At 35.8% G+C, this 26989-nt stretch overlaps 1 protein-coding gene across 1 annotated transcript; it reads right to left on the bottom strand.

Moving 5' to 3' along the window:
- Window positions 1–21915: 21915 nt before the first annotated feature.
- On the bottom strand, window positions 21916–22832 carry LOC143601197 (uncharacterized). Its single transcript, XM_077078669.1, has 4 exons — window positions 22803–22832; window positions 22578–22724; window positions 22440–22501; window positions 21916–22220 (listed from the first exon to the last, which is right to left on the bottom strand). The coding sequence occupies exons 1-4, from the start codon at window positions 22830–22832 to the stop codon at window positions 21980–21982; spliced, it is 480 nt and encodes a 159-aa protein (XP_076934784.1). The 3' UTR covers window positions 21916–21979.
- Window positions 22833–26989: the final 4157 nt, after the last annotated feature.

Here is a 26989-nt window from a genome sequence, read left to right as displayed (position 1 = left end):
TGTTTATGTAAGTTTTGTTAGTCTTCTCATCCACCTTCCACCTTGACTTGTTACAAACTGGACATGCTTCCAAATCCTTGTAATCCTTATAGTAAATAATGCAGTCATTGATACACACATGTATCTTTTCGTATCCTGAGCCCATTGCCTTCATTATCCTTTTGCCCTCATACATATTATTTACCATTTCGTTATCTGCAGGTAGCATCTTTTTCAACAATTTCAAAAGTTCATCAATGAACTTATGAGATACCCCGTGCTTGCTCTTCAAGTTGAGTAGTTGTACTAATGCAGACAACTTGGTGAAGTCAAGACATCCTTCATATAGGGGCTTCTCAGCGTCAACAAGTAGTTGTAGAAACTGTTGATACTTCTTGTCGCCTTTGAAATTGTCTTTTGTAGCATTTACCATTTCTACAGTTTCATAGGCATCTGTTGGAATGTTCGTGGCAACAAACCCAGTATTATTATCATAATTAGTTGGAATGCAGGTGTAGGCAAACCCAATATTATTAACATTAGTTAGAATGTTGGTGTCGGTTTCTCCATGTTTTATCCAAGTAGTATAACTCTTATCAATTCCAAACCTGTTCAAGTCATGTTCTACATCGTCTACACTAAGAGATACGTGGTTCACACACCGAACACATGGACATGAAATATAAATTGGTGGTGATGTCTTCTTGCAATTACGAACTGCAAAATGTAGAAATGCCTTAACACCATCTTTATATGCTTTACTGCACTTGTCGCCTACTGACATCCAAGACTTATCCATCTTCCAAGAACTTTTTTATTAACTGTGTCATCAACGATATATATGAGAATGTTAACGTACAAATGAAATTAACGTGCTAAACGTGAGAATCAAGTAGAGTAATTACATATACAATGAGAGTAATTATGTAATTACTATATGATAATTACTCTATAATGTAATTACATAAAACTCTACTTGTATATATAAGAACTCTACTTGGTTCTCACGTTTAGCACGTTAATTTCATTTGTATTTGATCCAAACCCTATATATATATATATACACTAATTAACGCCAATAAATGTAACCGACTAATTAAAAGCAAAAATATTTGGTACTCACCTAAGATTAATGAAGCTGTTTGGTAGGATTGACATTGATGAGAGTTCAATAAATACACTAGCAGATCATTAATTAGGGTTTGGTGAGATTTTATTTGGTTCAATAAATACTAATTGAATTGGGAGTCTTCCAGAAGATAACTCGATTAATTGGCGGGTAAAAATGAAAATTTTAAATTTCTAAATGTCGGTATATAAATATTAGAAGAGGTTATATTACCTTCTCAGGGTGTAGCTCAAACGGTTGAGGCGCTTGTGATTAAACATAGATTGCAAATACCGCAGGTTCGAAACTCCGGAGGGAACATATTTTTATTAATTTTTTATAATAACCTCTTTTTAATGAAATAAATACACTGTGATTTTGAAAACACTCAAACTAAACTACTCATTAAAAGGCCTTTAAATCCGTTCAGAAACATAAAAATACATCATAATAGCTGGTCTAAAATCATAACAAAGTTTCTTAGCTTTTAATTACAAAACTAATTAAAAGCCCTAAAAACAACAAGAAGCAAATATAATACAATATCTTCACTTTTTTTTTTCTGATTCAATCAGTGAAGCTACACTCCTTGCAAGTTGATCCTCTAATGACTTATTTGCCCTTATCAAGATAGGAATTATGTCTGTACATCTTGTGCACACATCAGATCTTGTGGACGAAACACAATCAGACCATGTAAAGAAATCACATTTTTTGTCCTAAGTTAAAAAATATAGAGTTTAAGGTCAACAATTGTAGATGAATTCCAACTTTATTTGCAATTTCACTAACCTGAGATGCACAATTGTAGAACCTCCGACCTGGATTTTTGTGGTCCTTGATGTTCTTAGAATGGCTTCTTGACCACAAAAACAATAAACCTGAGATCGATTGTTACTGGATGTTGTGGTCCGCGATGAGGTTTCTTCCATGGTGAAAAAGAGTTTTTATTGAAAACAAAACTAGATAAATAAGTATATATACATAGGAGGGTTTGGAAAAGAGTTGTTGTACACATGCGTGTTACTAGCGTTTTAGGATATTTATATATGTCTATGTACAGTAGCATGTTGCAAGCGTAATAGACTCTTTTGAACAAATATATAACATATTTTAAGATAATTGATTACACGCATTTTTAACAAAGAAAGATGAGAACCATTAATCCATATTTACCATTCATCAAAAGATGCATCACAAAAAGTACCATTAATTACAATACATAAAGCAGTTTAAGATAATCCATATATTTACAATGCATCATAAAAAACCAAAAAGAGAGAAGCTAAAATAACCATCACTCCGCCTTGTCCACAGTCTCCGCCCCTATCTCCTTAAATCTCATGTTGGTTGACATCGTAGTTATGGTGTCAACCAGGGTCTCACCCACTGAGTCGTAGCATTCAGACTGTTATTTCTGATACTCAGCAACCATTGCTCGAAACTCATTGTCGTCTACCCACAACATGAGTTTACAGGAGTGGAAGGTCTTTGTTTTTTCCCAAGCGAATTTAGCCCTAATCTCTTCGACTGTCTTCAAAAAAGTGTCGTCTTTCTCTTTCTCAAGATTCATCCTTGCTTTCACTATGTTCTTCACGGTTTTGTCAGAAGAATTCATTTTTATTATCTTTTTGAAACTGTTAGTGTGATTGAGTAACCAGTAATTTAGTAAGTTTGATTTGTAGTAAGATATAGTAAGATCTAGTAAGATATAGCTTAACTTTAATGTAGGCTATTATTACCATAATATTTTTCCCGACATTTTTGACAGGTGAGTATAATTGTGATCAATTAATTCTGACAGGTGATATAAATGCAAGTGATCTCTAGATTAAACAAAAACACATGAGACAAGTTTATGCATTTCCCAAGCGTGGGACACCCTTTTGTTTTTTTATTACAGAGTTACTATTCATCCGGTTGCGTTTCCCAAGCGTGGCACACCCTTTTGTTTTGTCTGTAAGCCTTTTGGTTATATATACCTACACCACATTTGTTAAACTCATATACCTACATAATTTTAAATTATTTTTTTAGTTAATAATGGATTGCTCGTCATCATCATCATCATCCAGATCCTACAAGGCTGCCCTCAGAAGGCATATTGAGGCTCAAATCGAGATAGATAAAGCTTGTCGGGAAACTCTTACTGAAGAATTTGTAAAGACTAGCAACAACTTGGATGCCAGGGATGTCATTGCAAAAGTTCTTACTCGAATGCCCGCTAGTACTATCCGAGATCTTGCTGTTTTGTTTATGGTTGATGTAGGACAGAGAGATCTTGAAGAGTTAAAACTTTTGGGCAAGACAATTCTTGAACTGAATTGCTCAATGGAATTGAAGTTGAAGTTTCTTATGTCACTCAGAGATTAGTATGTGATGGTGTTTCATGAGTGTTTATGATGTAGTGATGGTGTGTTTTTATGTTTGTCACCCAGAGATTAGTAGTAATAAAATTTGTATGTTTGTGATGGTGTGTTTTGGTAATAATAAAATTTTTATGTTTGTGTTAAAACATTGATTCAACATGTAACTATTATCTTAAAGTGCATTACAAACTGTTAACAGAAGACTAGAGATCTCCATAACAAGTATCTTAAAGTACATAGCAGTCAGTTTTGAAATCATTCAAATTTTTTGTTGCCTTATCTTAAGTTCAGCAATCAACTCTTTTCCGGTTAAACGAGTGTCGTCATTTTCATGGAATGGCAGTGCTTTCTTGATAAGAGTATTTCTCTTTTGGTTTATATCCGAGAGGAGGATTTTGCACAAATACTTTGACCTCAACCATTTTACCTGTCTTTGTTGTTCATGACCTTCCTTTTTGAAATTACACCCCCATGGTCTCTTCCCATCATATGTCTCCATGTGTCTCATAGCAAAAATACCACAATCTATTCCATTATTTCTTGTTCTCCATGTCATCTTCAATCTATTGATTGTTGCTACTTGGATTTGCTGAGTAATGGGGTGTTTGATTGTTTTAAGATAAATGCAAAAGACGTTTCTCTAAACAAAATAGAAAGCAATTTAAGTATTTTAAATTTAAGCAATTTAAGCAATTTAAGTATGTTTTTTGGGTTAAAGGTATATATGTTTACCAGTATATCAGGAGTCTTTCCGTATCTTTGTTCCAAATTCTCTCTAATTGCTTTTAATTTGTCTTCTAAGCTTTTAAACTTTGCATTAGCTGGTATTTCTTGATTTGCACTGTTGTCAAGTAATTCTATCACTCCTGTTTGAAGATTGAAGGTAACCACAAAGAAATGATCGTTTTGTAGAATTGGCAGTAGCGGTATAGCAACCTCCTTGAGTGATAGAATTCCACTCTTTGCCATATCTGTTTCGATGTTGTCTTTCAACACATCTAGTCTTTCTTTGTCTGTGAAACCCTTTGACTCAGCATAATGGTCACTTGTCTGTATAATAATTAAAATGCAGATGATTAAAGCGTTTATTGTGCGTTTTCTAATAGTACAAACAAAATAGATTAATTTGTACCAGCACAGTGCTTGAAGCAAAGAATCTGACCGATGATGCTGCAGATTTTTTCTTTTCTTCATAGTTCATTACTTCACTGAATGCATCCATTGCATTGGTGGCTATATAAACGCCAGGACAGAAGCTTTCAAAGACCACCTTGAACGAGTCTGTGTGAGTGGAGTTGTAGACTTCCTCCCAAATGTCTCCAAGACGAAAAAATATATACTCTGAAATTATTTCTTCATCTTCCGTGACACCAACGGATACGTCAACCTCTCTCAGAAGATATGGGGAGTTCAGTGTATCTGGGCTATCACTTGTTGACAATCCGGTGTCAACTGTTAAACATAAAACAACTCACATTAAATTTGACTGAAAATAACTGTAACTATAATTAAATACCTTCAACCCTTTTTGGTTTTTATTTATAATTAAATACCTTCTTTTGCCAACGCAACCACTGTATTAACAACTTCATCAATATCTGCACACGAGACATTGTTTTCTTGACCTGCATCACCTGCATCATTTTTTACGACAGCCAAAGATGTAATATGTTCAACTGTGATTATAATTAAGCTGATATATAATTAAGCTGCTACATATATGATATACCTTTTTGAGCAGCCAATGGACCACCAACACCAACATCTGAATCAATTGCATCACACAGATGTAATAAGTTTAAAATAATAGCATAAGTGTTTTAAGAGCGTTTTAATTATACTAATAATTAATTTAGCCCAAATACTTTTTAGAGCAGCCACTGGACCACCAACACCAACATCTGAATCTTGTGTTTTAGGGACCACAATATTAGTGAATCTGTTTTCCCATTCACAACATCTAGCAAAGATAGTCTCATTTGATGGATGTCTATCCTTTCCTTGACGGACCAACTCGTTGATCTCGGACCAAATTTTATCAAATTTCTTTAACTTGTTATCCATTGCCTTATTCCAAGACTGTAAAAGGAAAATATAGTTATTGTTAATTCAAAAACATTTTCAATTTATCCCAGCCAGTTGTAATGGAGTTAAATAATAGTCAACAAGCACGATAGGCATTTGCAAACTTAAAGGTGAATAATCGCTTACATAATCATCCAATCATGTTCAGCTGTTTGATCGGCATTATCTGTTTCAGATGCACTTTGACCATCTATTTTTTAATTACATATAATGTTGTATTACATAAAATGCATGTAGAGATAAGAGATATGAGAGTTTTGTAGAAGAAAATAACAAGTTTAATACCATGTTCTTGTTTCTCCTCAGCTGCAGTGTTTTCTTCAACTCCAGGCTTACTGGCAGCACTAACCGTCACAGCAGCAGTAGTAGCAGCAGCCACAACAGCAGTCTCATCAAGTCTCTTCCCGGCAGCACTAACTATCCCAGCAGTAGTATCAGCAACAACAGCATCAGCAGTCTCATCAAGTCCCTTCTCGGCAGCACTAACGGTCACATTAGCAGGAGCAACAGTAGCCGCATCAATCCCTTTCCCGTCAACACTAAACGTCACAGCAGCAACCTCATGAGCATCTTCTTCTAAGGGAGGACCATTATTCTCCAAGTATTTTTCCATCTTATTAAGAGTAGTTGTTGTTATGTAGTTGACTGCAGGCGTTGTGACGGGAGTCTCAAATGGACCATATCTTTTCTGGTATTCATGCGTGTAAAACATCACAAGGAAGGTGATCGGACCGTTGTATTGAACGTTGATACCACTCCATTCTTCCTTTGTCATTTTCAAGTTTTCAATAACATAGCTGCACCAGTCCATATTTGGAATATCCGAGGTTTTATCAATTGCGGAGATGAATCGTTGATTGACTGTTGTTGATTTTGTCACAAATCCTATACAGGTGTTGAACAACACAAGGAAATTAATCTTAAACAGTTCACCAACTCCTTGGTCCGTGGCCAGTTTGTCTTTCACTTGCTTTATACTTATTCTTGAATTTGTCGGGAATTGATTTTTGAACAAATCTGTAGTAACATCTTCCCCCAATCTTGGTCTACTCTTGTCTAAAACAGGAATCTTACCCATTGGTATCCCCAACACTTCATGTACTTTTTGTGGTGTTATCTTAATAACACCGCTCCCAATGTTCAATTCATTTAAACGGTTATCATAGTTCATGAGCAACCAATATCCCAAAGTTGTTGGAGTTTGGGTTACTTGAAGTCTTAACATTGACCCGAAACCCATTTCTTCCACACAAGTTTTTGGGCAGTGGTCATTGCCTTCACTGCATCAACAATATTACAAGGTGCACACCTATTCTTCAATTTTTTGTCTACAAATTCAACAAAAGGTTTTCCCCTCTCGGCTGGCTTCTTTTCTTTAATGGCTTTCTTTTTCGGAGGCTGAAAGTCCGGGTCAGAGGTGCTGTGTTCCACCTGTTTCCGCTTTGACAACAACCTGTCGATTTTTGTGTCAAGGTCTGAATCAGAGTCTCTGCTTCCACAACATGTTTTGTTTTCCCCACCGGAGCAACTTTTTTATTCTTCCTTTTATCAGTCTTGTGTTTTTCGACAACTGAATCACATACATAAAATAAAACACGACGGTAGGGGATAACAAACATCACAATGATAAATTCTCATACCAAAACCATAACACGCTAATCATACACTTATAACATGCTTTAATATTATACATAGATTTAAAAAAAACAAAGATATGTATTACAACAACAACACGCTTATCAAACGCTTTAATACATTCAAACAAATGCTTACATTTTAAGATTAAGTAAACCTAAAACGCTAAAAAAATCATAAATTAACACCTGTTCCATCTTTACTCTGAGACCTATCGTGCTTTTGCTTCGTCCTTGGTTCCGTTACAGAAGTAGATGAGTTAGGGTTCTTAATTTTGGTTTTATTCCAGAATAATTAAACCACTCGTGCTTGTGCTTCACAGTAGAAACGAATCGTCGACGGTTTTTAGGAATATTGACTTACGAGGTTGAATTTTGGGAATAATTATCGCCGTTCCAGAATAGATGAGTTAATCATACGGTTAGTATTGTATAGTAGCAAAAAGGCGTGTGCTTTTAAGTTTTTATCGTACGATTTGTATTGTATATTAGCAATATATATATATATATATAATATTAGATGGTGGTGGACGGTGGCGGAGGTGTGGTGGTTCGTGGTGGCCGATGTGTGGTGGTGGGTGGTGGTGGTGGGCAGTGGGTGGTGGTGGCGGAGGTCGGTGGTGGTGGTGGGTGGGTGTTGGTGGCGGAGGTCGGTGGTGGTGGGTGGGTGGTGGTGGTGGTGGGTAGTGGGTGTTGGTGGTGGATGGGTATAAATAAATGTATATATATTTTTATATAATATTAGTGGGTGGTGGTGGTGTGGTGGGTGGTTGTGGTGGGTGGTGGTGGAGTGTGGTTAGTGGTTGGTGCTGGAGGTCGTTGTGGCGAATGTGGGCGGTGGATGGTGGTAGTAGGAGGTGTGTAGTATGATTGCGGATATGTAACACATGAGACGATGACGGTGCTATCCCGTATGATGACCATGATGATTGGCCCAATTATGACGAGACGATGCTAATATAACAACCTGGGTTGGTGGTGGTTATCATATTGATGTTGCTAACCTATATGGTACGGTTTGCTTACGCCAACCCATTCGATGGCGAATGTAGCTCGTACGACGAGCATAACGTCTATGATGATGATCACAAATATATATGATGATGACCAATTATATGTACCTATATGACAATAAGCCACACAGGCGCACACACACACAAACTCATATATATATATGTTGATGATGATGGTGACACCGATGTTTAGTGACATGTAACCCGTATGATCGACGGCGACTATGATAACGTATACGATGGTCATACTGATGGTAGCATGTACGACTGATGATGTCGTTTGATAACGACAACAATTCATAAGATGGTGCCGACAATGATCGTTAATATTGGGCGTTTTGTTTACGATAACCCATACGATGCTGACTACATCCCGTACATGGCAATCGGATGATGATGATGATGATGATGCTGCTGCTGATGATGATGATGTGTGACGATGATGACGACACTTATAGCGAGATATATGTTACCAATATGATCAACGCCGACTACGATAGCCTATACAATGACCACGTTGATTACTCACACGTCTGATGATGATGCCGTTTCATGGTGACGGTGATCGATGATTATGATGATGATAACCACTATAATACATGATAACCATGATAACTTTATGATGTTGATCATCAGGTGATAATGATAACCATATGATAATGATAACACTAGAATGTTATGAGCTTCTCTATTACGAAGTTGTAAATCTTATCCAGAAAATCTTACTAATGGTTAATATAATACTTCACTAATGGAAAAAAAAATAATTTTATTTAAAAAATACGATTTATTAAACGAACTCAACTTTTAATGAAATTTAATACCAGAATGTTAGTAAAAAAAAACTAAAAGTAAATGTTTTTATACTATTTTTAAAAATTTATAAAACAAAAACCAAAATATATATATATAATTAAATGTGTAGAAATAAATAAAACCAAAAGTCAAACCCCTTTTAACTTCAAAACCCTAGATCGACTTCTACTTCGCTCTACTGTAATTCGTATTTACTATAATTCGTAAGAACATAAAATGTCACGTCTCAATAATGAAGTTAAGTTCCTGGTAGATATCGACAGTGTTTCCATGACAAGGATGGTATGTTAATGTTATCTGGTTAATTTGTTTTTATGAAACATTTACAGTTTTGCAACATATACATTCTAAGAATATTTTTTGTGTGTTACTTATAGCTCATTCTTAAAGCTGTTCAACCAATGTTTGCTGACATGAAATCGAATACCGGCTGTTGTTTGATTTATGATCAAAGTGGTAGAACGTTTTCTGTTGTTATAATCAAAGTACTTGATGACTTTTATTTTGGAACCGGTTGGACTGAATTAATAAGAGAATGTTGTATAGAAGCTGGAAAATATGTTGTTTTTGAGGTTAAGTCAACATCTATGTTGAACATGTTTACTTTCAAAAGAAACGTAAATGATCAATCCGGTACTACGATATGTATTCTAGTCAGAAACCGACACGTCCAGTACTTAGTAAGTTTTAATTTCCGTTTTTAATGATTGTTTCCAAATTCAAATGTCTTTTAATTAACATGTTTAACAGGATTTCCCCGAGTGGTACGTGATTCAAGAATTTGGTGAAAATTGGATGAATTTGCTTTTCGAGCTTATTACTCTAGATAGAGTGTTGTTTAACGTTTCATGTCACTGGGATGGAATGGGTTATAGGCTAGAGGATAGATGGATTGAGGTTTATAAACAAACTAACTTGAAAGGTGGTTCGTTTGTTGTGTTTGAAATCATATCAAATAACGCATTTCATATTAATGTCTTTCATGAAGATGGCATAGAATTTATCCTTCCTGGTCCGAATCAGCTGTTTCTCAACTACCAATTAAACAATCAAGGTAGTTCCTCCCAAAACCCAATTCATCTTGATAAGCAAAATGATGACTCTAAAATCGTCTTCCACATGTACCTCACCAAGAAATTGGTAAATTGAATTTTTAAATTTCTTTTTTATTTACAATTATATTTGAAATTTGCTTTTCACAGTGTCTTCCGGGTCACATTGCTACCAAGATTGCTGCCTATGATGGAATGCTAATCACTTTGGTCAATCCCGAATGTCGTAAAAAAAATGAAACTCCATGGTGAACTTTCGAAGCTGAAATCCAGATATTCTTTACAAAAATGGAAAACTTTCAAGGAGGAAAATGATTTACAGATCGGTGATAAGTGCAGATTTGAATATGACTTCAATGAAGGTAGTTTGTTAGTTTCAAAGGTTGATTAGTGATTTGGTGATGTTTAGAACATTTGAAAATATTTGGTGATGTGTTTGGTGAATTTTGGAACATTTGTGATTTGGGAATATTTGTATGGTTGTATTGATACACTTTTTAGTTTATTGTGTTGAATGTTGGTTGGTTAGCTTTCAATGAAGGAACTTTGTTAGTTTCAAAAGTTGATTAGTGCAAGAATGCGCGTTGTGTTTGGTGATTTTTGGAACATTTGTGATTTGGTGACTTTGGGAAACATTTGTGATTTGGTGACATTTGTGATATTTGGAGCATCTGTTATTTTCATGTTTAGATGGTTGTATTGATACCTATTTTAGTTAACTTTTAAAGGCTTTACTTATATAGTTTCTTGTAACATATTGTTTTGAATGTTGGTTGGTTACATATTTTAGTTTATTGTTTTAATGGTGCCTTTTGTATGAAAACTTTTAATGAATGGTAATTATGGAGTATCTTAAAACAAATCGAGAAAACTAAAAACACTTGGTTAAATCTAAAAATAAAACAAAAAACACTTTGTTAAAAAACACTATTACGCTTGTAACACACTAATGTACAAAAAATATATAAATATCCTAATACGCAAGTAACATGCTTATCCAACCATCTTCTGTCAAAGTGTCTATTTAATAATATATAAATATCCTAATATGCAAGTAACACGCTTATCCAACCATCTTATGTCAAAGTGTCTATTTTCAGCCAGGTTCTCTGCCGTAAAAACTATGCCAATAATCTTTCGGTTCTTAATTAAAAGGGAGGAAATACTCAAAAAGCTCCAAAATATTGGCTCCAAATATTCAAAAACTCCAAATTACATTTAACACTCCAAAAATCAAATTACACTCCAAATTATTAAAAATTTTCCACTCCACAAATCAGCACGACGATGAAGCTTATAGATGAAACAATCGAACTAGAACATGCTTTATACTCCGATGAGGAAGCCTACGACGTCGACGATGCTCAATCAGACGACACTGAAGGCTACTCCAGCGAGGAAGCCAACGACGACGACGGTGAGACTGGTAGAGACAATGATATAGGGACGATGGCTATCCAACCCATCAACAGTTTTGCTACTACGAAAAAACCTACAAGGGGGTTGACGAGGTTACCTAAGCTACGTACCGAATATGAAAACTCTGGTGCTGTCAGACTTGCAGTGGAGTTTGATAATCTGGGTAGGTTCACTGGCCAAAACAGATCAAAGTTTGCAAGTTTTTGGGGATGTTGTAAGGGAAATAGTTGGCTTGAGACATTTATGTTGGAGGGAGGTCACAAAGGAGCTTAGAGATAAACTGTGGGAACAAATAACGGTTATTCTTAATTTTTATTTGTGCATTTTATATTTTGAGAAGTAATTTACCTTTATTATATTATATTATCCAGAAATATTTTGAGATTGAGGCATCTCACAGGCATTCTGTGATGAATCGGCTCGGACACCTTCCTCGGGATTTCAGAAGAAAAATGTATGCCAAATACATTATGCCGAACATCGGTAAAGCTCTGAAGCTGAAGGCGATACCCAAGGGACAAGGGACGATGATCAGGCAAGAAGCCCGGGATCGCTTCGTTGAGTACACACAATCAGAGCAGTTTCTGGTATAAATCCTCTACTCTGCAAACGTAGATTGATCGACTATATATGGTTTATGTTTTTTGTTTAAATATAATGAAATGATTATAATGTGTGGTTGAAGAAAAAATCGGATTCATCAAAGGGAGCTCGATCAAAGAATGTTTTTTACCATCACATGGGACGAGGGGGTTATACCTACCTTCGAGAGAAACTGGTAATCACCGTCAGCTGCTTTCTCTCTAGTTCAATGATTTGTCTAACGCATGACCGCCAGTTGCTTTCTCTTGAATATTTTACAAGGTCAAAAGGAAGGAAATTGAACCGGATGAGATCCCCAGCCGTGCATTAATGTGGATGAAAGGAAAGGAGGATAAAGATGGTGCATACAAGAATGCTGTTGTCGAAGGCGTGGCAACCAAATTAGTATGTTTTAGTATTAAACTTTTTAAATCATGTTATAGTCAATTCATTGCCTTATATTGGTGTCAAAAAAACTTGAGTATACTTGTCTCAACACTTGATGTGGATACATAAGCATGTTACAAGTGTATTAGAATATTTGTTTTCTTGCAGGTTCAGCATGAGGAGCAGATCGCCTCCGGAGCCCTGGCACTTGAACCGTGAACAGATGCCGTCACCTTAGTGCTTGGCAAAGAGAAAAGTGAGTTTTTAAAAGGGATTGGGTACGGATTGACAACAGGTAAATATTGGGGTGTGAGTCGGGTAAAAGGCTCGTTTAAGCAACGGATTGCCCAACTTGAGTATGAGGCGGTGCAGAGAGATGTAGTGGTGAACAAGTTGACGTCTCTACTTGAATCCACGAATGCTATGCTAGCAAGCCATGAGAAGGAACGGTTAGCATTTGAGGCCAAGTTTAGACATCTCGAAGGATTGTTGCCGGAAATGTCGGCAAGTCAAGTAAGTGACGTATGCTACATATTATTTAATGCATTCGACATACATAATTGGCACTGTTTTTGTCACAATTCGTAGGTAAATCCTGTTCCTAACCAGGTTGGTTCTAACCAAAGTACTAGTGCTGTGGCGCAAAATAAAATGCCAGCACCAGTAAGTATCTGACAGTTTCTTTGTTTATTACAACTTTCCATGTGATTTTTCATTTTCTATAACCTAATAAATTGATTTGTAGGCCAGTTCTGTGGGAAACATCTTAACCTCAAGTGAGGTTGTGCAACAAGAATCCGCTTCTCATGTAAGCATTTGACAATTTGACTGATTTGTTTTAATAGTTAACTTTCCATGTGAGTGTGCTGATTTTGCATAAGTAAATTGTAGGCCAAGTCTGCGGATAAAATAGTTGTCGAAACGGTACCCACTCCCCATATCGCGACATCAGTAAGTATTTGACAATTTCAGTACTTTTTATAATTCGTTTCCAATGTGAGTGTGCTCATTTTCTATTATCGAATTGCAGGCCAAGTCTGTGGAAAAAAGTGTTGACCAAACGGTAGTCGATCCCCGTAGCGCGACATCAGTAAGTATTTGGCAATTTCAGTTTTTATATTTTATAACCTAATAAGTCTAACAATTCCAATTTCTTTTATATTACCAATGAAGCCTGTAGAGAACAATGTTGACCAAGCATCAACACAACTACACCACACTCCGGATAGTAACGGCTCGAATAAACCATCAGTAAGTATTTGGCAATTTCAGTTTTTCCTTTAATTGTTGATTGATTCATTGAATATTTTTTAGGTAAAACGAAGAAGCCGCAAAAGAAAAGTTGATGTATTTACGGATGAAGCTTCCCCACCTGCTGTCATAAAGGTATGTACTGTGCGAAACATTGTTGACTTCAACTAAGCCATTTTAATTTCACATGCTTTATTATAGGTGTATGAGTGTCATTTTTGTGTGCATGACAAGTGTAACAAGGTGGCAAATGGTAAAGTTCATTGGTCACCGGTTCCACAACAGTTGCATGGAAAAGCAATCCCGGAGGGTTTCTATAAAGTTAGTATTGATGAAGTCATAAAGGAACAATCAATTATTCCTTGTGAGGCAGGTGGAATTGTGACTGTTGGTAACGCACGTGGTACTTTTATTGCTTGGCCAGAACACCTAATCTTATGTGACCAGGAGGTTTGTTCCCTTTTAACTTAACCGAACAAATATCTATGTTCATTTTCATTTAGTTTAAAAAATGAACACTTGTGTTCGTTTATGTTCGTTTGTTTATAATCTAAACTAGGGATGAGCATTTTGTCCCAAATACCCGTACTCGTACCTGTACCGTACCCGTATGTGTACTCGTACTCGTACCGATTTAGTATATTCGGTACGAGTATTGGTACTCATTTTTGTTGAATTTTGGTACGGGTACAATCTGGTACGGGTACGGGTACGGTACGAGTACATTCTGTATATTGTACCCGTTTGAAATGTGTAGAGATTTTTATGTGATTCTCAATATTTACTATCTATAAATAAATTCTCTATATTCAATTCTCCATATAATAATCAAATTTATCATTATCATTACAATTAATATTAATATTTCACGTAACGATTAGGGTTAATTCTTCATATCATTCTTCTTCTCACTTCAACCATCATCAATCAACCAACTGTTGGAGCATCGAACATCATCAGCCATCAAGCATCAACATCATTTAGATTATATATCATAAAAAACATGGACCAAGTCAATTCATGTTGTTTGTTACTTGTAAACATATCATTACCCGGACTAATTCATGTTGTTTGTTACTCGTATCGGTGTCGATTTCAAAATCATTAGAAAACTGGTACATAAGCGGGTACCGTACCCGAAATACCCGTACCCATACCCGTACCATACCGAAAAATTTGGTACGTGTATTGGGACACGATTTTATTGATTTTCGGTACGGGTACAATATGGTACAAGTACGGATACGGGTACAGGTACTGTCCCAAGCTCATCCCTAATCTAAACTAACGTAATTGAACAAAGATAAACGAACATAAACTGTAACATCCTAAATATTCTAATAATAAATAGAGAATGTTGCGTTAAATTGTCGTGCGTTTAATATTACTAATTAACGTCTAATGAGGAAAAGATCATGGACTTGGACTAATTAAGATGGATTAAAGGAAATGGGCCTTAGGTCCCATGGATTTTAAGGGATATAAATATCCCCTTAAACCATCCTAAAACCCTAACTATCATTTCCATCTTTCATAAATCTCTACACACTCAAAACATACACATCCTACACCACCTCCTATACGGACGAGAGAGAGAGACGTCCGAGACCAAAATCAAGCCAACCATTATTAGATTTTCGATATACGAGCTAGATATGAGATAACCACGCAAACCGAACACATAAAGGTAAGATTTCGATCTTAAAGTTCATGTTTTTATAGACGGTTTGCCATGAAACTTGAAACGATAATAGATCGGATCTAAACGAAGCGTAAAGTAGCGAACTTGATGCTAGGACGAACCTAATAAACCCATAAACATGTACGGTTCGTTTAAGATAAACCTTAGATCTTCTATTGAACGTTTATGAAATTAAAGGTCCAAACTTTACGTGTTTTCGGGTCAAATCTTAACCAAAAACGACTATAGGAATAGTCGCGGGTTAGTTAAATACCATATTCCTGGATTTCGTGTTAAACGATTATGATTAAGGGGTTTTAGAGCGAACAGTAACCACTGCTGAACACCTTCGCCTGCAAGCTAAGTTCGCCATTGTATGAACTTCGCCGAGCACATAAGTTCGCTGAGTAAGTTCGCCAAGCCATAACTTCGCCTGGTGATAAGTTCGTTCAATGCTAACTTCGCCTGATTTAAGTTCGCTGAATGCTTAACTTCGCTGAATGATAAGTTTGCTTAAAAGATAAGTTCGCTTAGATAATAAGTTCGCTTAATGTTAAGTTCGTTTAATGTTAAGTTCGCTTAACACTAAGTTCGCTTACAGTAAGTTCGCTTAATGTTAAGTTCGCCTATTGTTAAGTTCGCTTAACACTAAGTTCACTTACAGTAAGTTCGCTTAATGTTAAGTTCGCCTATTGTTAAGTTCGCTTAATGATAAGTTCGCTGGAGTTAGCAAATTAGAAAATAAATTAAAAACCTAATGAAAAATGTGTTAAGACAGTTAATGGACCCCAGCCAAGGGCTCTGCCCCTTGGACCCTGCTAGGGGCTGCCGCCCCTAGACCCCGCTGCCAGGGGCGCTGCCCCCGGACCCCCGTTCATTGTGGGTTATATAAAGATAGAAATACAACATGAGTAGTAGTAGTTAATTTATACATGTAAATATTATACAGTTAGCCGTGCACAGCTCAAGAAGGGAATAACGATTAACGGAGAGCGTAACAGGATTCAGGTGAGTTTCTAGCCCCATTTATGTGTTATGTTTTCGGGGCTGTGTGCATACTCAATATGTTTGTTAATACGCTTATCCTAAGAGATAAGTGTATGCCTTATGTGAATAATGTGATATGTATGAATGATGGCTTGATGGTACGTGAACGATCTTCGGATATTGCACGTACTGTCAGGTTGTAACGCTATGTATAAGGTAAGTATGATATGTATGCTTATGTTTATGAACGTGATAAAGTTAATAAAAGAAGGAAATGATGGTTGTATGGTTGTATGGTTACGAAAAGGGTACCGAGCCCTAATAATACTCGAGGTATGATGTATGGTTGTATGGTAACGAAGAGGGAATCGAACCCTACTAATATTCGAGAACTAGGGAACCGAACCCTACTAATATTCGAGGAAAGAGGGTACCGAGCCCTAATAATACTCGAGGAAGGAGGGTACCGAGCCCTAATAATACTCGAGGAAGGAGGGTACCGAGCCTTAATAATATTCGAGGAATGTAGGGCGTAATGCTCTTTATAACGTAAGATATGAAAGCAAGTTAGTACAAAAGAAAGTATGAAAGTATGAAAGTATGAATGAAAGAATATAAGTTTGTGTGTATTGTATAATGTATGATTAACTAGAACTCACTCAGCGTAGCTGACTTTTAGTATGCACGCAGGTGAGTAGGATGAGGCAGCTCGCTTGAGGAGACACGTGGCATTGAATAAGAGGCTGGCATAAGAAGGCTCAAGACGTGATATGTTTTAATTACTTTGTTTTGAAAGACAAGTTGTTTGTTTAAGACAAGTTTCGGATTGTTACAAAATGTTTTATGAAAGCTTTTAATGTTCCGCGAATGTTTTAATTAACTTTGATATTTAGAACTGCGTTTATGAGTAAATCCAACACGAAAGTAGGGCTACTGGTAACGGGGCCTTACATAAACGAACTTCCAGCCGAAAGGTTCACGAACAGTTAAACGAACGTTCGGTTCGTATGCAGGCCTACTATTTTGTTCTATTCAATTACAAAATACGGCATTAATTATACATATTTGTTTTTCATATTCTGTTGTTCCAGCTACCACCACTCCCATCCTCAAAAGAACCAGACAGAGCTGGCAAAAAGGCAAAGGCAAAGTACACAATGATAGACCGGGTGACCAAACAGAAGACAAGGAGCAGTGCCAAAAAACCGACGCCTTAGCTAGTATATAGGTAGTCTTTATTTTTGAACTTTTATAAGATATTTTGCATATACATTTGCTTAAGTGAATATTATTGTTATTATAATTTCTTTATAATTTTGTTTTGTCATGCTTGCTTATAGCTGTTTTATATTACTGCACAGAAATAAAAATAATTATATATTGCCTAATTACACACAATTTGGCCACATAGAACACATTAAAGATGTGTGGCCAAAAGTAAGACAATAGTCACACCTGAAATTACAAAAATTAGAGTCTATAAATGACCATTAGTCACAACATAAACATTTTTGTGTGACGAAAAGTTTGACAATAGCCACACTTTAAATTATTATGTGTGACAAACGGTAAGACAATGGTCACACCACAAACTACAAAAGAGTTTTTGAGTGGCAACTTCACATTTTTAGTCACATTCACAATAACCTCCAGTGTTTATAAGATATGATTAGCCACACAGTACCTCACTATGTGTGACGAAAAGTTTGACAATAGCCACACTTTAAATTATTATGTGTGACAAACGGTAAGACAATGCCCACACCACAAACTACAAAAGAGTTTTTGAGTGGCAACTTCACATTTTTAGCCACATTCACTATAACCTCCCGTGTCTATAAGATATGATTGGCCACACAGTACCTCACTATGTGTGACGAAAAGTTTGACAATAGCCACACTTTAAATTACGTAAAGCATTATGTGTGACAAACGGTAAGACAATGGCCACACCACAAACTACAAAAGAGTTTTTGAGTGGCAACTTCACATTTTTAGCCACATTCACAATAACCTCCAGTGTCTATAAGATATAATTAGCCACACAATACCTCACTATGTGTGACGAAAAGTTTGACAATAGCCACACTTTAAATTACGAAAAACATTATGTGTGACAAACGGTAAGACAATGACCACACTATAATCTACAAAGGAGTATTTTAGTGGCAAGTTCACATTTTAGCCACATTCACAATAACCTCCAGTGTCTATAAGATATGATTATTAGCCACAGAGTACCTCACTATGTGTGACGAAAAGTTTGACAATAGCCACATTTTAAATTACGAAAAACATTATGTGTGACAAACGGTAAGACAATGGCCACACTATAATCTACAAAGGAGTGTTTGAGTGGCAAGTAAACACATTTAGCCACATTTACAATAACCTCCAGTGTCTATAAGATATGATTAGCCACAGAGTACCTCACTATGTGTGACGAAAAGTTTTACAATAGCGACACTTTAGATTACGAAAAGCATTATGTGTGACAAACGGTAAGACAATGGCCACACTATAATCTACAAAGGTGTGTTTGAGTGGCAATTAAACATATTTAGCCACTTTTAATGTAACAATCAGTGTCTATATCATATAATTAGCCACTCTATAAAATTTAAGTGGCCATTTCTTTGCTATATCCACACGGTATAGGTCAAAATGCAAGCTTAACACAACCCTATTAGCCACAATAATATAAAATTATGTGACTGAAACATGAATTCATGTGGCTATATACGTGCAATGGTCACTCATAATAAAGTGTCATGTGGCCATTTTCTACCGTTTAGCCACACTTATTGGAGAGGCTTCTTGATGGCCAGCAACTAATGCCTGTACCCTTAGCCACACTTATTACCACATAAGGCCACTAAAAACTGTGTGTGGCCATATCATACCCACGGTGTCCCGACCTTTGGCCACATATGACCTGAACAAAATGTGTGTGGCTAAAGGCCTACGGCCACACTTTTTTCGTGTGGCCGAAGGTCAATTTTCACGTAGTGGAGGATAGTGAACGATCTCTTTTGTGGAAACACACACACATCTAAAAGATCTCTTTGGTGGAAACATAGTGAACGAGAACGAAGACGTGAAACCTTCTCCAATCATCTGATTCCAATTAAAGGGTACATGGCACGCAAGGGTGGGCGATTTCTGATTGAACAATAAACGAGGGGCTGGAAGCCTAGATCGTGTGCACTGTGCAGATTGCAGACATGAAACCAGACAAGGACCGTCCCAGGAAGAGCTGATTTCTTGAAGTCGTGAATGAGCCAAGAGCCCAGGAAATGGTTGGAGAGTTACGTTTTTTGTGACTACTTAAAAAATAGATCATTTTCCTACAATAATATTATTATATTGTTTATTGTTATCTACTTGTTCTATTACCATTTTCTTGTACATAAGTTTACCTTTTTGTTCCATTTTTATAACTCGTACAAAGCCTCAGGGCACTCAAGTTCTTGAGGACGGCCATGATATTTACCACATAAGAGTAAGGGTGTTCACGTTTTGCTTCAGCTGGTTTTGATAAAAAAATTGGGACGAACAAGTTGGGTTGGTTGGGTACGTAGGCTGAACTAGCCGTGTTTTGCGGTTTGATGGGTTTAACAAAAAGAAATAGTATGATGTCCACTTAAACTTAAGGCTAATAAGAGGTTCTTCATCATCCAAGACAAGAATACAATGCAAAAAGACATCAAGTGGCACATAAAAGGGATGTCAATGACAATTATGCTCACCTGAACCAAAGGTTGACAAACAAATTCTTGAAACCATGACCCGCATTACATACTTGATAAGTGCAATAGCATTACATAAAAGAAGGAAAATGTAAAATGACAAACAAAGATTCAACATAATTAAACTAGGCAATGCCAATAAATCAGGAACCATCTTGATGACTCGTAAGCTATCTTGACTTAGCCTTGACTCCAAATGCGTCCAATATAATGACAAACAAAAATTGAATTAGCACTCTTTTTTTGGTGCAGAATACATGCTCACCGTGATGTAAGTGATGCCGCTTGTACTCATTATGTTCAAGAAATTCATCGAAACGTTTTCTCAAAATCTGATGATATGCCAAATCGTTTTTCTGCAAACTCCTGGCATATCATCAGATTTTGTCAAAATGTTTCGATGAACTTGAACATAATGAGCACAAGATGCATCACTTACACCATGGTGATGCATCTATGCCAGCCATTCAACTTGCAGCATAGAGACCTGCCGAATAGACACATTTACAAGAGTTAAATGATGATAACATTAATAGACACCCTGGTTAACATCATTAATAACACACCATGTAGCCATAGTAAAATCTCCCCTAGTCCTTTCCTTTGAATAAAAATTTTGAAAATTATATATCCTTATGAATGACAACTCATTTAGTTATTTGATTTGGTAGAAATAGTGATGCTATGCATATCATGAACTATCATTATTGATGGAGATAATTTGGATTAGTTTGTGTGATGTTATTTAAGACCCAAAAGAATGAGAGCTGACCTTTTCATTTATGTGATCTTCATATGATTCGGATGTTGAAGGATCATGATCATCCGTGTTCTTCATTTCTGGACTATATCGGGTACATGCCACATTCAAACTTGCCATTTGCTCGGAAAGTTTAGCGGAGGCGAGCAGGTCAGTATGAGATTGAAGGACCTAGAAAACAATTTATTATTTTCAACATTGCATGGATGAAGCATAACTAAAGCTAAATGGTATAAACTATAAAGAAACCATGTTGATAGGGTAAACCTTTGAAAACATAGGAACCGTCTCCTTAAAATTGTTCCAAATATCGCCAGAGTTCTCTTCGACCTCGTTCAAAATCTGAGGCACTCCTGAGATATTAATAACAATCTTACATCAGTGAGCTTCGCAATCATACATGGTCAGATAAAGCCTCAACAAAAATATCTTCAGATTCTCTCAAACTAGTTCCCAACCACTCCTCCAAATCTAGGAATTCTTTTGCAGATGCAATAGATGCCAATTTAATTCCCAAAGACATGGTTACCAGATCCAGTACAGGTGATAGGATCTGTGACACATAAAATTTGAAAAATAAACATAACATACAACACATAATAACTGTGACGAATTTAAAAATGAATATTAATCTGACCTCTAACTTCTCAAACAAGTCCACAACTCCACTCATGTTTTCCAGATCCAAAACGAGTGGATGCTTTAACGCTCTAGAAAGCATCAAAGGGTTAACATGCCACAAGCGGAGTATAGTTCCACTCTTGGAAGAATCCTTAAAGAGCATAGGTAGAACTAATACAGAAACTTCATGTTGGAGAAGGTGACCTGCTGTCTGCATATTTAACCAAGATCTATCAGAAAAAAAAATAACATAAATAAACAGAATTAGTTAATCAATAGTGTGGAAACATTACAATAACATAATTTGCATTTTGAATTATGCTTCGCAACTCAATGCAATGTGGCGGAATGAGATCACATAAACTAGAATAATACGGAGTAATGACAAATGAAGTTCGGGAAATCATGACTCAACACCATCATCATCCTTACTGTGCCACTGTAAAGAACACGGACCTATGATCAAGAAAGAAGCATGCAAATTAGTTATGAATCTGAATTTGTAAATACTAATAAAAGACGTGTGTGTGCGTATGTATGTATGTATGTATATAGTGAGTGTAAGATGCAAACCGGCTCTGTAAGTTCGCCAATCCTCAAAAGAGGTTCCATGAACCGCAACAAGTCTATCAGAAGAGGCTTGAAGTATTTCCATCCTTCATGATCATCTTGACGGAGCAGCTTTGGCATGAAATCTTGGCGAGTAACTAGCTCAAGCCATGTGAAGCTAAAGAACATTGCATCATGTTCAAATAATAAACGATCAATACTAGAAATAGTTAACGGTTCTTAGTTTATATTCTCAAATAGATTATTTACAGTAGTTTTTCTCATCAAATATGCACTAATTTGCTTGATAAATGAACACACATGTATGCAAAAGTGAATCGTTAAATTAGGAAACACTAAACAATATGTATTGCTTTTAACTGCAAGCCGCACGTACCAGAATTCAGGAAGTTTTGCAGGCTGCAGGGAATGGAATGATTGTGCTATGGATGCCAAAACCTGTAGAAGCCAAGGGAATTAGTAACATGAAACAGAAAAATAATAATGATTTTTTTTATCACAGAAAAGCATATACCTGCAAATCTGCCCCAACAAGGATGGAGTTCACGCTGTTAATGTGATTAAGAATGTTAGTGAATATTCTGTAATATGGCTTGGGATCGAATGCCGATTTCCTTTCATTTGCATCCTTTTTAATGACTTCGACAATCACAGCTAACACCTGTAGCATAAAAGGCAGATTATTATTATTATAATTACCACTGATAAAAAATTTAAAAATTATTTTCCAATTATGTACCTTTAGTAAAAGAGAGAGCTTGTTTGCCATGTTCATGTTATTTACTGGATAAAATTATCCAAAACAAGAAGAAATATGTCAAGTTGATGATATAATCATATAAACATTGACCATGCATATATAAAAAGTAATTTCCATTAATCCTACCTTCAAGACGGCAAAGATAAGGTCTGTGCATATATCTATAACAAGGAAAGATGATGCTTCTTCTTGCGGGTGATATTGCATGCGACTTGCATTGACCTCAACAGCTTGGTAGTGTAGCATATCAAAACGTGCCAACACGTTTTGATAAATGTCTTGAACAAAATAAGCATAAACTGCGTCATTTACACCATGGAGGGCATGTATCTGGCACCATTCAGAAAACAACATAGTGACCTACAGAATACACACATTTACAAGAGTTAAATGACGATAGCAGTGATAGAAAACTTGGTTAGTATCATTAACACATCATGTAACCGTTGTAAAATCTCCCGTATATATCCATCTGAACGATAATAATAAACGATTATATTAATTTACGTATTAAGGCCATCACATTTACTTAATTGATTTAATAGATATAATGGTACCATCATTATTGATGAAAATCAGATTTTAATAAGAAATTGCAAAATACATTGAAAGAGTGTTATTACCTGCCCGGGGAGAGGATCTGGTGCAGAAGATATCATTGCAAGATTATCATCACTTCTGCCTACAGGAAAGTAAGTAACCTGTTTTATTTTTTTCATAACAACGATCAAAGTTCGCATCAAAGTTGATATTAACAAGAACAGCCGTATTAATCTTTCTTTAACAGTTACATCGTTTCCGACAGAACAAAATATTACGAGTTAGGATTAATATCAAACCTTGCTCAATGCATCAACGACACTACCCAGCTCAGATAATACTCCGGCATCACTAGCTTCTAGTATCTTCACAAGGGAAAAGGCAAATTCTATAGCGGTCACTGCACATCATATAATAGTTAAGCATATCTGTTATAAAGTGTAAAAGTGAAACATTTGTAGCATGGTTTTTGCAAATGTGGACATTAAAATCTGAAGTGAATTGGAAGCGCCATCATTTGCATATGTATTTAAAAAAAAAAAGGTTTAGTTTAGACATACCGCTCTTTCCTGCATATATAAGCCTGGCCATGTGAGCACTATACTCTGCAAGGTCCAGTAATTGTCTTCTAATTAGGCCAACCGTAATATCTCTGTTGAACTTCTTATCATCAGCATTTAGTACCTGCTTGCAGAAACAATGTATCAATTAAGTCTTAAATCAGGAGAAAGCAATAGTAAATTTCAATCCATGTGAAAGAAATGATCATACCCAACCGGTCAGCTCTGTCTGCACAAGCTTGTTAACATTACAAATGATAGCTAAGACGGTAAGACGAGAATCGATACTTGCAGTGTTGGATGCATTTATGTATAAACCTTCAAAAACCTACAAAGAAGTTGGTAAATGTAAAGTGAAATGGAATAACAGAAACCGGTATACCTTCTGAGCCCTAATAAATATAGTGACTAATAATAATCTAGATATTTAATAGTAAAAATATTAATAAGATTTTGGTAAGAGAGAATATGTAACCCAAATAACAGAAACTGGTATACCTTCTGAGCCACAACCAAGGCAGCCTCATCTTTGCGTATGCATTTGAGGATAACTGCACGAACCTCTGCAGCAGCAACTGAAAACAACCATCAAGTTATTATGAAAGCATTCGAATAATAAGGTTGAAGCGGGTGGAAAGAAGGAAAACCATGCTAACTTCAGATTTTAGTTTAGAAATGGATTTACAATAAGCCGTTGCCTACTCTGGTTCTAACGAACTAACCACAGTCGTTCTATTATCGCTGCATATTTTTTCAACAGATCACATCGCAGCCACCACAAGTCACACCCGACTCGTTGAAACTTAAACCGCTTATAACCGCCACCGAAGCATCACCACCATCCTCTTCTTCTTTATTCTAAACTGGTTTCACCCTAACACCAAAATTGTTTGAAGTACGAAACTCGCAACGAATCATTTAAGATATCGCCACTCGGTTTATGGCTCTTCTCTCGACACTGAATTAATTCTTGATTGAAGATCGAATACAATGATCTTGATCATTTTGACTAACACCAATATATACAAGGAGATCACAATTCAATCGAGAACAAGAAGAAAAAAGAAGGTGAAGAAGAACAAGGGCTTAACCCGAAAAATGAAATTGAATTATTGAAGGAACAACATTGTAACAATCGCTTACATTCCAAACCTATCATCAAAGCGGTTAAAGAACTACCCCTGGTGGTAACATAACTGTTTGATCGTTATATAACTAACAAATGCTGGTTAACCATAAATACTTATAACCGCATGATTTACTCAAATACCCTTTGAATCACAAATATACATATACGCCAAAAATCAATATACTAATTACATAACTTACATGTCGAGCTTGATCACACAGTTAAAAGATTTTTAAGGCTAACACATAACATGTAGTTATTTATTGTATAGGCTAGACAATAACAAACCCTAATAATTGAAGGCTAGACAATAACAAACCTAAAAACTGAAATGACTATACTACCCCTAGACTAATATTATTTCTTACAAATACAATAAAACTAGTCAAAACAAGAGAAGATTTGTCAAGTTGATGAAATAAACATTAACCATGCATATATATAAAAACAATTTCCATTATCCCTGCATTCAAGGCCGAAAACATAAGGTTTAATTATGTATATATTTATAGCAAGGGAAGATGTTGTTTCTTCTTGCTGATGATATTGCATGCGGCTTGAAATGACCTCAAAGATCTATAGTTTGATACAAGAAGCTCCTAATAATATACAATATGTGATCATCAAGATAGGTTACTTTTTCGTTTTATCGATCTTAACAAGCAATAACTATATGGTTTCATGTGAATGCATGTTTTTTGAGGTTAAAGACAAGGGAAAAGAGTTACATAATATTACCAGATTTCGACACCACACATCGATGAACTTCTTGAACATAATGACTACAAGAGTGAGCATGAATCCGGCAACATTCGGAAAGTAGCATAGAAACCTGCATAGCACACACATTTGTTTCATCATTATGGTTTCTGTTGTATTTCTTGACTTAATATGTAAGCCTTGTTGAACGTAAATCGATCGATATAGATATAGAACATGAGACCAAAGGTCACACAATTATTGGAATACAAGAGAGTCAGAGACATACATATGGTCACTTGATTTGTATCATAACAAAACTCCATTTTGATGATATTATTCTAACAAGATATGAGGAATTGACATATTTCTCTATTTTCGCAGCTTTCGTTATACCTTAATTTAGCCTATAATAGTGTCCTATTTAAAGAAAATTCAGTCAACTGAACCACAAATATTAAATTCTAATATATAGTTATAATTTCCTTGAATAATAATAATAATAATAATATTATTAAAATAATAATAAATAAATAAAAATCTTTTGAAAAACGAACATTTTCAAAGAGTTTTTTTTTTTTGAATTTATACATATTTGTATAAAGAAAAATATGTGTGCATATATACATTGAAAAATAAGTCTAATATATATATATATATACAATTAAAAGATTGATAATATACATACGTATACAATTAAGAGAAATGATATTATATATGTAGGGATGGTTAACACCGGGTACCTTTACTGATCCTGATTTTTCTTAAAAACGTGCTACAAGTACCAAAAAATGCTCGGTTCGGGACGATACACGTACCGTAAGCAAAAAAATGGGTAAATACTAGCACTGCTACCGATCCCGAATTCTCCCCTCTCGAGTTTCTTTGTTTCGGTACTAGTTCGTTATGGCCTGGTACAATTTGTACATACACATTTAATACTATAAGAGGTCTATTCCAACTAAATGTTATTGACTAATAATAATCCTAGCTGATTTTATCGCCATCGGTGGTCCCAAAATTAAACAAAAATTTCATAAGTGGTCCACCATTAAAACAACCCTAACGGCGTTAAGTTTTTTGTTTTTTTTTTCTGGAATTTCAAACTGATTTTTAGGGCTTTTGATCGGGAGAAAGATACGAGTCGATTGATGTAAAACATAGTTCGAAACGATACCGTAGGCAACAACTCGGTAAACACCGGCACCGGTACAGATCCCGAATTCCCCCGTCCCGAT

This window comes from Bidens hawaiensis, unplaced genomic scaffold, assembly GCF_021521415.1.
Source record: "Bidens hawaiensis isolate Kalapana, Puna unplaced genomic scaffold, B.hawaiensis_p1.1 tig00055872_1, whole genome shotgun sequence".
NCBI classification, from domain to species: domain Eukaryota; kingdom Viridiplantae; phylum Streptophyta; class Magnoliopsida; order Asterales; family Asteraceae; genus Bidens; species Bidens hawaiensis.
The sequence above is the reverse complement of the archived record's forward strand: the minus strand, read 5'-3'. Positions and strand labels throughout refer to the sequence as shown.

Bases quoted from the DNA above. Each gene is read 5' to 3' on its own strand.
- LOC143601197 (XM_077078669.1), bottom strand. From the start codon at position 22,832: ATGGCAAACAAGCTCTCTCTTTTACTAAAG. The intron at 22,502-22,577 runs GTATATGCTTTT...TGGCTTCTACAG, and splicing joins TTGTTGGGGCAGATTTGCAG to GTTTTGGCATCCATAGCACA. The intron at 22,221-22,439 runs GTACGTGCGGCT...AATGTTCTTTAG, and splicing joins GCAAAACTTCCTGAATTCTG to CTTCACATGGCTTGAGCTAG.